The sequence below is a fragment of the Fundulus heteroclitus genome, chromosome 1 (genome assembly GCF_011125445.2).
Source record: "Fundulus heteroclitus isolate FHET01 chromosome 1, MU-UCD_Fhet_4.1, whole genome shotgun sequence".
In the NCBI taxonomy this organism is placed as follows: Eukaryota; Metazoa; Chordata; class Actinopteri; order Cyprinodontiformes; family Fundulidae; genus Fundulus; species Fundulus heteroclitus.
The window spans coordinates 13720552-13732820 of record NC_046361.1 but is presented as its reverse complement, the minus strand read 5'-3'; the positions used below and the strand labels follow the sequence as shown (position 1 = coordinate 13732820).

At 40.9% G+C, this 12269-nt stretch overlaps 1 protein-coding gene across 21 annotated transcripts in view; it reads left to right on the top strand.

The window, feature by feature from the left end:
- cacna1db (calcium channel, voltage-dependent, L type, alpha 1D subunit, b) overlaps positions 1-9826 on the top strand; it is a 111921-nt gene extending 102095 nt beyond the window's left edge. For all 21 annotated transcript variants that reach the window (XM_036135549.1, XM_036135618.1, XM_036135601.1 and 18 more), the window contains 9 exons: positions 1458-1574; positions 1750-2189; positions 5300-5326; positions 5574-5714; positions 6635-6789; positions 7085-7200; positions 7297-7431; positions 7725-7910; positions 9437-9826. In XM_036135549.1, coding sequence (XP_035991442.1) covers positions 1458-1574; positions 1750-2189; positions 5300-5326; positions 5574-5714; positions 6635-6789; positions 7085-7200; positions 7297-7431; positions 7725-7910; positions 9437-9727 — 1608 coding nt within the window. In that variant the 3' untranslated portion in view covers positions 9728-9826. The remainder of the gene's footprint in view (positions 1-1457; positions 1575-1749; positions 2190-5299; positions 5327-5573; positions 5715-6634; positions 6790-7084; positions 7201-7296; positions 7432-7724; positions 7911-9436) is intronic.
- Positions 9827-12269: the final 2443 nt, after the last annotated feature.

Genomic DNA, 12269 nt, shown 5'->3' with positions numbered 1-12269 from the left:
CATGGTATCCGTCTATGCTAGCTAAGGGGCCTCGGCTGACTGCTAGTTTTCCCACGTTGCGGAGCCCAACTTGCAGTTCCATCAGCTTTTCCTCCAAAACTAAATCTATATGTACCATTATCGATAATGGAGGCAGAGGAGTAGGTAAACATCTGACATACTAAGCAGGAGAAGGGGAAACTGAGCCACACCTGGAGAAGAAGCCAAAGTTGCCATGCTTGAGCTAATGCTAAGCTAGCAACTTTTAAAACACACAGAGAAAACACACGCTCAGAGAAAATGTGAAACAGGATGGGATCAAGAGTAGAAAACCAGTGTTTTTGCATGCTTATATAATTACAGTAATTAGAAATTAGATTAAATTGAGAAATAAAAATCAGCAAGAGCAAATAATTTCTCTGTAGCAAACAGGGAGCAAAGCGACATGCTTTAACCACAGCTAGCACCATCCAAAAACACCAGAAATTACTCTTGTTTTACACACTATAGATGATCATTTGAATCGACACCTAATGTCCATGTGGATACATTTTTCAGTGATTCACCCTTGTTAAACAAATCTGGTAAACCCAGGTTTAGGGAACACTGTCCTGCATGTTTCTAGGGTGTTTCCCTGCAGCCACACAGCCGACTGTGAAAGAGTGTGGGCCCTGAAGATCAGATTTGAGAAACACAGCCCTAAATGGTCCTAAAAACAACTTCCTGTGTGGTGTTTTTGCAGCTCTAATAACAAATCTCAAAGCACCTACACTTCAGTCTTCCTTTAGTCAAATCATTTTACATATTTTTGCTATGGAAAAGCATCCCTTTGATTACTTTATTTACAAAAAATTGCAACAAAATATAGAGTCCACTTTAATGTCTGGGTCAAATGGGCCCCTGAATACCTTGAAGGCTCTGATTGTTCACCACTGATGACAGACTTTGCTCAGACACAAATACATCCTGAATAGGTACAACTTTGTGGTTAGGTATTGCATCTACCCATTACAGCCAGATGTATGACTATAATATGGCTTGGGAAACGAACAAAGAATGTAAAGGAGAAAATCATGTAGTCTGTAATTGGAAAGGATGACAGTTTTTTTGTTTACCTTTTATGAAACCATTGGAAGTGGCTGAATAAATAAGACAGCAACAACAAAAACCTTGTCAGGCATGTTTGCAAGTATCAACACTGTATTTTCCAGGATTTACAAATGCACCCACGCAAAAAAAATTTTTTTTTGCTATTGTTTATGTTTGTGTTTCTGGCATTGTCAAAGTATTTCTTTCGCACGCTACCCTAATCCTAATCATCTAAACTTATTTCTTAAAGTCCTAAAGGTTTAACTCAGACTCTAACCTTATTCTCAACCCAGCTATAAAACTATTGCGTAAACCTTATGCAAACTCACAACGTATTTTAGTCCCCACATGCATAATATTCATCGATGAGATTTGTTCTCAATTTTCAGGCTGGCCTGCGGACGCTGCATGACATTGGACCAGAAATTTGCAGAGCCATATCATGTGATCTACAGGAGGAGGGGCTTGTAGATGGAACTGGAGAGGAAGAAGAGGAAATATTTCGGGTAAAAGTCTGAAAATATCTAATGTGTTTTAATGTTTGACACACTCTGCTCTATCTCATTGTAACGTTTGAGATGGCTGGTTAAACAGAAATCCGAATTGAAAAGGCACATTAATCAATTTCCGTTCAAGGAATTTGTTTTTAAACTTTCTTCTATGTCTGCTATTCTCTCAAAGCGCAACGGTGGCCTTTTTGGGAATCACGTTAACCACGTTGGTATGGATTACGGCCAACCCACTACTGTCACGCAGCGCCCCCTACAGATCCTACCCGTCTACTGCACTCCTTCCATCGCGCCCACTCAGATATGCAGGAGGGCCAGCAGCAGCGACAAGGAAGGAGAGATGGAGACGAACTCCTCCCCCATCCACTGTAATCATCATCATCATCATTCCCCTCATCTGTATGATTACTGTAACTCAACCTATCCTCAGTCTCCAATACCCTCCAATGCCAACCTCAACAATGCCAATGTGCCCTCGCTTCTCTCAATGACCTCTGGGAGACAGCAGAAGAGTTTATTACAGAGATGTCGTCCGTCTTCAGCAAGAAATAAATCATCAACGACTTACAGCAGGGGATTGCACAATAAGCCATGGAAGTCACACTCCACAAGGTTAGTTATCTGTTAAAAGTAACAAATTAAAAACAGGAACAGCTACCTGTTTGTAGTTGATCTCTATGTACGGTTTTGTTAAAGAAAAAACATGTAACATCACACACCATATCAATCACTATTTTTTCAGCAGAAATCAATTAGGCAAGCAGTTTACTTGTAGATTAATTTTTAGCCGAAAGATGTGTTCTAAATAATAAATTCACTAATTCTATGAAAAACAGTATTTTAAACAGGACCTTATTTAAGGAAAAGCGCAGCAAATTATGTTTATAGTGAGTTATTGTAGTCAAGACCACCTCGCCTGAGACTGAGTCAAGACCAAAACCACAGCAGGGCAAGACCAATACTTTGAGGGACTTTGCAGTGGCCATGCTAATGTTGTTGTTCCTCCTAATGGTTAAAGATAATCTGATGGCAGCTGACCAAAACAATAAAAAAAGGTCTCAATGTCATCTGGCTTCACTGGTGCACAAAGCTTTTTTTCACTTTGGCACAGTGCCACATTTAGGTCAACCTAAACATCATTTAAGCTGACCCTCAGCTACATGCTACGTGCCCATTAAAGTTGACAACTCTGCAACAAGTTGAACAGAAAAAAACGACAACCCTGCAGAAAGGGCTTATCCAGCTAAATATTAACTGACTTCGGCAGCCAGAGGGAGTGGAGGCCACAGGTGCAGATGGAGCACTTACCTCACTTAACAGCACAAATATCCAGATATTTACAATGGGAAATCTTTCTCCATCTTGTTTTCCTTTAATATTCTCTTCCTTGGCACATAGGGCCACAGGTGGCAGAACACAAATGCTCTGAGTAAAAAACTTTATTGGTTGCATTTGAATAATAGCAGGGGTTTCGCACGACGTTGCAGTAAAAAATAAGAATGTTCTAGCTGCGGTCTTAAATCCAGAGGTTATCATGTCCCAGAGAAGACCAGGACGCCGAAGATGAGGTCTCAAGACTGGTCTTAAGACCAGAACTTGTATTGAGAACAACAACACTAGTGATGGTGCATTCTTCTCTGATGGGAGGATGTCTCTCATTCTATGATGTCAGGCCTGTTTATCTCCCACCATAGATCAGTTTTAATACATCAAAATATATAAATGAGTGTTTCAATAACAAAATAACTTCAAACACATCCAAAAGTGAGCGGCATCTGGGCCCCAGACCATTAACATTGAGTAATGACCAGATTAGTTCCTGGGCCATGATCCAACAGAAGACTTGTGGAACCACATAAAACACACGGTTTCTGAGGCCAAGCCAAGAAATTTAGAGGGAATCTGGAATTCAGTCTGATCGGCTTGGGCTGGAGGATATGCTGTCAGGTGCCATAAATTGGGAGATTCAACACTACACAGATGTGAGGCTTTTCCCAGAAACGTGGGTCATTCAATTAAAATGTCTGAATCTTTAAGCCATTTTTCAGTTTGCAAGAGTGGTGGTTTGAGCTTGTAAGGGAAAGTCAAGACCCTCCTAATATTCCTTTACCTCAATTTCTATAGATTGAAATAAAATTCAATCGAAATTTTCTTCATGAATAGATTGTGCAGTGTGCCCAGGGCATTTACAAAGCAATAAAAGCTATTAGACTTTTGAGCTTTAATCACTTTTTTATGAAGCATTTCTGTTATATCTAATCCCACTGTATACATGCCAAATAGGCATAACATTATGACCGATTTATTATATAAAGTGAAACCAATAGTTAATCTCGTCATCGGGGCACCTCTTTGTGGGTGGGACATACTAGGCAGTAAGTGGACACGTTGTCCACTGGGTTGATGTGTTATAAGCAAGCAAAAGGATTTGAGGGTGTTTGACTAAAGGTAAACCGAGGGAGCTAGACGACGGTCATGTACAGAGCCGCACCTCTTGTTAGACGTTCTCCATCTGCAGTGGTCGGTTAATCTGTCTGATTGGCCCGAGGAAGGAACATGGGTTACCCAAGAACATGGTCATTGATGAAGATGAGGCGTGATGGGTAGTCCACGTCGTCTGATTCAACAGACGAGCTATTACTAAATTACTAAAGAAATGAATGCTGGTTCTAAAAGGGCTTCAGAATGTTTTTGGATGTGTTTTAAGTCTGGATTACCTCATTGTTTTTGTTTTTGACAATTACTGCAATTCATTTTGATTAATGTTTTGTAATTATGTGTAGCATCCATCCATTTTCTAACATGTTTATCACTTGTGGGGTCGCGAGGGGTGCTGGTGTCTATCCCCAGCTGTCAAATAGGCGAGAGGCGGGGTACACCCTGGACAGGTCGCCAGTCTATCGTAGTCATGTGTAACATTTGATCAATATTTAACGTTTTCATTTCATTGCTTAAAATTTTTAGGAATATGAACTTTGATCCCTGTTGTGTTAATGATGTAATAATTAAAAACCACATTAAATAAAGACAAGCGATGTTCAGTAACACAAGCAACGATTCAAACGCGTAGGTTTGGTCCTGTTGGGATCAGTTCATCGGTTGTCAGAAATTAATCACGGAACATCTTTTTCCTATCATTTTTCAACCAATCTGACTTCAGAGTTTCTGAATCAACCTAAAGAGACCTCCCAGTTAAATGGATTTTTTTTTGAGATCTCAGTTATTTTATGAAGTATTTTTATCCTACAGGAAACAGACGTTCTGCGTTGAATAAAGTGAAAGTCTCTTTTTTCCATTAGTTTTTTTGGCCACATACCAACGTCTATTTTGTTTATACAATCGATACCAAGTGTACTGCTAAATTGTTATAGCTGCATCTTGAAAACATCACATAATCATTAGCGGTCTCCTTCAGATTTTATGACACTGTTTAACGACGAAATACCTTCAACATCTCTCTACTTATATGTTTGTTACAAAACTAAAACAAATTGCAGGTGGGCAGGATTTACTACACAGCATTATGAAAAACATTTAAGAATTTTAAACCAAAGATTCAGTAAAAATGTCTGTTGTAAAAAAATAAATTCAGATTGAAATTATTTTTAATCTGTGAAAAAAATGCTGAAAACCTTCCATTTGTCTCTCGTGTCCATTTTCTGTCCTTCTCTGATGAAATTCCTCTCTGACTGAATCTCCTCCTCCTTCTCTCCGTGGATCAGAACACGCTACTACGAGACCTATATTAGGTATGTAACCCATGCAGCCACTGAAATAAAATACATTTTATGATACAGTTTCACAGTATGTGGGTCCTGATGGGCCTACTTGGGTTTATGGGGATAAAGTTTGACATTATTACTCATTAATTAATTAGGTAAAGGATTCAAGGAATATGAATAAAACCACATAAAAGGTCCATAATGTACAATGAATGGAATTTATAATTACTAAAATGATAAAAAGGTATGTGTATCTTTGTGACATCGTTAACAGGTCAAAAAATGGTGGAGTACTTCACCCAACCGTTCGACAAGAGGAGCCAGGGGGCAGGGACAGCGATGAAGAGCGGGCCTCCGGGGAATACTTCAGTGGGGAGGAGTTTCATGAAGATGACATCATGCTCACCAAGGAGAGGTACCAAGGAAATGTTTTTAGATTAGGACATGCGGGACTTCCTGAGACTTTTAGCCTTGCTCATGCTGTCAGACATGTTTCTACAAAAGTGGTTTCCCGGTTGTACAAGTCAGGCAGTGATCAGCCTTTGGTGTGGCAGGTGTAATTTAATCAAGTTATGAGGTTAATTCCCAGGTTTTTGTATTCAAACAGATTACCTTTGTCTGATATTGAAACATTTCACGGTGAAAAAAAGCAACATAAAACCCAGATGAAACCTATAAAGGGGAAAGTATTTTTCACACGTCTGTACTGTAATGCAAACAGAGGCAACCAAGATACGTCTATATATGGGCTCAGTCTTGCACCAGAAGGCATAGCACATTTTATATATGTATAATGATGATACTAAATAGTGTGAATCTGCATTAAACTAGAATCCCAGGGTTTTGTGATTTTACTGTTGCAACTTTCAGAATAAATTCAGTATTTCCTTTGTTTTTCATATTTCCTTCCATTTCTTCATATTACATCAACCTAAGCAGCATCATTGCTGTGACAGTAAAGGTTTTAAATGGTCAAACACATATATTCCCTGTTTATTTATGTCTTTATGTCAACAATTGTACTCAACAAAATATGTTGGAAGACAGAAAAGTGTTTTGTGCGGAGAAAGTACCTTAAATTGAGAGATTATTTGTAACCATACGATATAGCTATTTGTTTTCTTCTAAAATATCTGCGTTTGAAAATAGAGCAACAACGTTTCATCCTCCCTGAGCTTTCCAACACAAATTGGGAAACCAATCCTCTGTGGTGTAAACATGTGAAATCTACTGGAAGGACTACAGAGTCGGACAAAAGGGCGAAACAAGATCCAGCCAAAGAGTTAATAACGTTAAACAAAACTTTAAACAGAAACCTGATGTTTTTCTCCTAAGGTTGTCCAAGACAGACCTCCGTGGCGCTGCAGAGGGAGATTTTGACCCTTTCAGCGATGACTGTCAGTCTGAAGGTTACTGTGACGATGACAAACAGCCTATATGCCAAGATGACCGGCGGTCGCCCAGGAGATGGTTTTTACCCTCCCCTCAAGGTTCAGCTGCTTTTTGGTTTCATTTTGCCTTTATAATTAAATTACCTGAGCATTATAGCTTTTAGTTAGATAAACATTTTACTCAACATATTTTTGAATTCACAGCTTTTTTGTGAAATCATCATAAATTAACAGTAAAATGCAGCAAACGTTTTCTCTTTCAGTAAGCCTCTTATATAAGTGCTGTAACTGTGCATAAAACTGAGCGTGTGTTCCCTCGTTGCATCTGACTTTATGATGTAAAAATATAATTTGTTTTGTATTTACATGAGTTTTACTTGTCATTTCCTCTCAGCCTGCAACACACCAACGTTCAGCTTTGAGTGTCTTCGCAGAAGAACTAGTGTAGATGAAGCTCCTCCACCATCTCCATCATGCACGGCTCTTCCACTGCACCTGATGCAGCAACAGGTACACACACGCTGATGGTGGGAGGGGTTTGGAAAGGAGTGAACCGTGGATTGGCGCACTGATAGAAACCTGGTCCGTTTCCCGTCTCTCGTTCAGGTGATGGCTGTAGCCGGCCTGGATTCCTCCAGGATTGCCCGTCTGTCTCCTACGAGGTCACTACGCTCGTGGGCCACACCTCCCGCGTCCCCCATCAGCCGTGACTGCTCGCCCTGCTACACCCCACTCATACAGGTCTCGTCTATGTTGATCGGCAGGCGGCAATGCCTCAGAAGGGAAATGTTACAATTATCTGAACAATTTTATCAAAAAATAGCAGGGTAACGCATGAGTTTCAGAACTTTTAAACATCAGTGTCCGACTGTGGGTTTAGAAATTCAACTTTGATAAAAGAAATTAACCAGATCTTTATTTAGACATTGAGGCTTTCCAAAATAATGTAATTAAGGAATGTTTTTGGCAATGCATGTGTTAAAAGAATGCAGTTTTCATAAAAGGTAAAGCGTGTACGTGATGTGCATCTTCAGGTGGACTGGCGGAGTACTGGCAGCGTGGGCAGCCTTCCCGGGGCCATGAAGAGGAGTTCTTGGTACACCGACGGCCAGGATGGCCTGCCCAGCCGCAGCCACTCACCGTCACGGCTGCAGCTACCTGCAGAGAACCGCTCACACTTCCTGCAAAAGAGAGGCAGCGCCAACAGTTTGGTGGAAGCTGTAAGTAAAACACTATCTTAATACCTTGGATTTCAGCTTCAGGGTAGGTCAGTGGATGACTTGAAACACACCATCCCCCATAGAGGACCATTGTAGCGGCATGTTGTCAGGATGTGTATCTTTGGCAGGAGCAGAAAAGCTGCTCTGAGTTGATTAAAAGATGGCTGGACCTAAATACTGGACAATCCTAGAAAAAAATCTATCAGAGACTTAAGTCTGGTATGTCTTCCAGGATAAGAAGCCCAAACATATAGCTGGAGCAACAAATAAATAATTTACACCACAGACATTCATGTGTTCTAATGGCCCAGTCTAATCCCAAACCTAAATCCAATAGACAATTGTGACAAAACATGATGAGTCAATGTCAATGTCATCCATGTACAGGAGGTGGCTGATAGTGGCCCCATTTCTGAGTCAGTATCCATAGCCAGACTTGTTAATTATTTGGCTCAGGGGGTTCAGGCCTAAATGTTCTTCAATTCAATTCAATTTTTATTTATATAGCGCCAATTCATGAAACATGTCATCTCAAGGCACTTTACAAAGTCAAGTTCAATCATATTATACAGATTGGCTCAGATTATACAGATTGGTCAAAAAATTTCCTATATAAGGGAACCAGTTGATTGCTTCAAAGTCCCGACAAGCAGCATTCACTCCTGGGGAAGCGTAGAGCCACAGGGAGAGTCGTCTGCATTGTCCATGGCTTTGCTGCAATCCCTCACTGAGCAAGCATGAAGCGACAGTGGGAAGAAAAACTCCCCATTAACGGGAAGGAAAACCTCCAGCAGAACCAGACTCAGTATGAACGGTCATCTGCCTCGACCGACTGGGGTTACAGAAGACAGAGCAGAGACACAACAAGAGAGACAAAAAGCACAGAAGCACACATTGATCCAGTAATCTGTTCTACATTAGATGGTAGTAGCGGGTGAGCCGTCTTCTCTGGATGATGTCACAGTTAACAGAACGCCAGACCAGGTGTACCTACTATGAAGAAAAAAGAGAGAGAACAGAAAGTTAAAGCAGAAATGACAACACATAATGCATAATTGAAGAACAGTAGAACTCTATTGAGTGAGAAAATTAGACCCTGATGTCCTCCAGTAGCCTAAGCCTATAGCAGTAAAACTATAGAGGTAGCTCAGAGTAACATGAGCCACTCTAGTTATAAGCTTTGTCAAAAAGGAAAGTTTTAAGATTAGTCTTAAAAGTAGACAGGGTGTCTGCCTCACGGACCAAAACTGGGAGTTGGTTCCACAGGAGAGGAGCCTGATAGCTAAAGGATCTGCCTCCCATTCTACTTTTAGAGACTCTAGGAACCACCAGCAGACCTGCAGTCTGAGAGCAAAGTGCTCTGTTAGGAACATACGGGGTAATCAGAGCTCTGATATATGATGGAGCTTGATTATTAAGGACTTTATACGTTAGAAGAAGAATTTTAAATTCTATTCTTTTTAACAATATTCTAATTTTTAGAATACGACTCTGTCTATATATATATATTCAAATTTGTCTCTCAGGTGCTGATCTCTGAAGGTCTGGGGAAATACGCCAGGGATCCCAAGTTTGTGACAGCAGCCACACATGAGATCGCGGACGCCTGCGAGATGACCATCGACGAGATGGAGAGCGCCGCCAGCAATCTGCTGAATGGGAGCATGGGTAACGGCAACGCGGCTGGGACAGGCGACGCCGGCTCAGAGTCACAGGCCGACACGCACACAAGGGACTACAGCGACGAAGAGCCATACGTGGTGGTGAAGTGCGAGGAGGACCTAGCGGATGAGATGATATGCATCACTTCTCTATAGCAGCGGTTCACTGCAGATTAAATATAGTCTGATTAATGTACAGGACTCTCTCAACATGCCCTGCAGAAGACAGACAATTACAAACAGGGGTAAATGGGAGAGCAAAGTGCCTTGTTTCTTTTCTGCTTAGTAGATGAATGCTAAGAAGAACACATGGTTCGTTTATAGAAAAAAACTGTGCTATAGTTGAAACCAGGAGACATGAGTCTACATGCCCACTACTTTGAAGGCAGGCCAGTCATTAATGTTCATTTTCTATTTTTCCTAACTATTAACGTCAGCTTGATAAAGCTCGTAAGATGTTGGGTTGGGGGTGGGGGGGACGTAAGGCTTTAAACAAACAAGGCCATAAATACTACGCTGTTTACTCCACACGAAGAGCCAATAAAACAATAAATGTGCCACCATTAACCACCTGCAGACTCCAGCATAAACAGCGACAGGCTTCTCAGAAACTATTCTTGTGTAAATAATTTCAGAAGATTAAACATTTTCAATCCTTTCTGCCTGGTTTCCCTAATTGGGCCTTTGGTTTTCCAAAGATTCCAAAACTTCCTGAAATTAGGTGCGTTTATGTGTACATAACGTGTGATTTTACCCTTTATTGGTCAAACTTGATGGAAACATATGATATTGTTAGTTTATTTCAGCTTCTCTGTATTAGGCTGATCCAAAGCCAGGGCAGGTGGTACTGTGCCTTGTAAAAGTATTCATGCCCCTTTAACTTTTCCACATGTTGTCACATTAGAACCACAGACTTCAGTGTACTTTATCTGGATTTTATGTGATAGACTAACAAAGTAGTGCATATCTAGAAAGTGGAAGGAGCAGGACAGATATATTTCAACATTTCTTCTAAATAAAAATCAGAAAAGTCAGCCGTGCGTCTGAACTCACCCTGTTTTACTTTGACACCCTAAATGAAAACCAGTAAATCAGGTTGCCTCCAGAAGTCACCAAACGAGTTAACGTTTAAACCATTAAATTTAACTATTAACTAGTAATGATATATATCAAAGCACGTTGATCGGTTAGCATGACCTAAACATTCCTGGTTGCAGACGCTCTACATCCAATTTGAAAGAGCCAGAGCTCTTTTGCAAAGACAAAAGAGCAACAACGTCAGCTCCTAGATGTGCCTAGCTGATAAAGACGTACGACAAAACAATTGCAGCTTTGACTGCAGCAGAAACATCCATCCAGCCACCGTCTGTAGCCCCTTATCAACGCAGGATGGCGGAGCGGCTGGTGCCTATCTCCAGCAGTTAATTGGGTCATTGGGCATTATGCATCACTTTACATAAAATCCCTACAAAGCCCATTAAAGGTTGTGGTTGTAATGTGAAAAGGTTCAAGGGGCTGGGTATACTTTTGCAAAGGACTATATTTGAATCAAGCTGCTGTGGGACAACAGTTCACGACTTCAGGGTTAAACAACAGGGTTTTCTTTTTCTTTTTTTTTTTTAACTTGAAGAGGAAATTACATATCAGTGAATTAAGACTATGTCCTCAGGCATATCCTTTTACTTTATTAGCTCTCTGGACCCTGCCCCACCTTCATACCGATTTTTATATTGTGCTCAAAAAAAAAAAGAAAAACAACCTGAAAGCGAAACAACTTATGAAATTGTGTCAGTGTAAGGAAACTGATTTCATTGTCACCTGCATCCTAAAATATGCAATTTGTCACCTTGCCGAATATCCTACTAAAAAGCCGGGGAGAAGTTTATGCTGAGAAAGGAATGAAAGAAAGGTGGATTGTTTTGCCATTTTTGAATGGCTGGCTGTGGCTCTTTACTCTCCCTGCTGCATGGCACCTTATTTGTAAAAGGGAAACGATTCAGGATCGCCTCAGCTGCTGCAAAGTTTTGCTTCAACGCGGCTCAACATCCCAGAACCATTTTAATAGCAGTCGATCTGCCGACCAGCTGTGAGCATACGATGGAGCGCAAGTGGAACAAAAGCCTCTGTTGTCTCCATATTTCACATGTAAAGCACCATACAGTGGAAAGCAAGACTATTTATGGGTTCTGGGAATGAGCTCATCCATTTCAATCCAAGCCTGTCATTTGAGAGGCTTTTTGTCCATCAGCGGTTTCGCAACACAAAGAGATCTGTGTAGAGAAAGCAACACAGCTGCGGGATGAGGAGAGCCAACGCTTTCTCAGGATTTGCTGCAGCGCCAGCCAGCGTGTTTTGCTATCACTGCCAACTCTAACGACTTCAGGTTAACTTGTAAAAATTGGTTCTGGGCTGTGGCGGGGCGACGTGTGCAATCAAAGGGCTTCATTACAGATAAGACCAAAACAAAGGGATTGTTGTGCGCAGTCACACACACACACACACACACACACACACACACACACAACCTTACCTTATTCCAAATGCGTATGAAATTGTGGTCGATAATTTTTTTTGTAAAATAAGTCCTGAATTAATTTTTAACCCAGCTGGATGTAAGCTGTCTGCAACACTGTTGACATTCACTCCAGTTGACTCACACATAAACAATAGTTATTTATGCATTTGTTTTTAACCACGT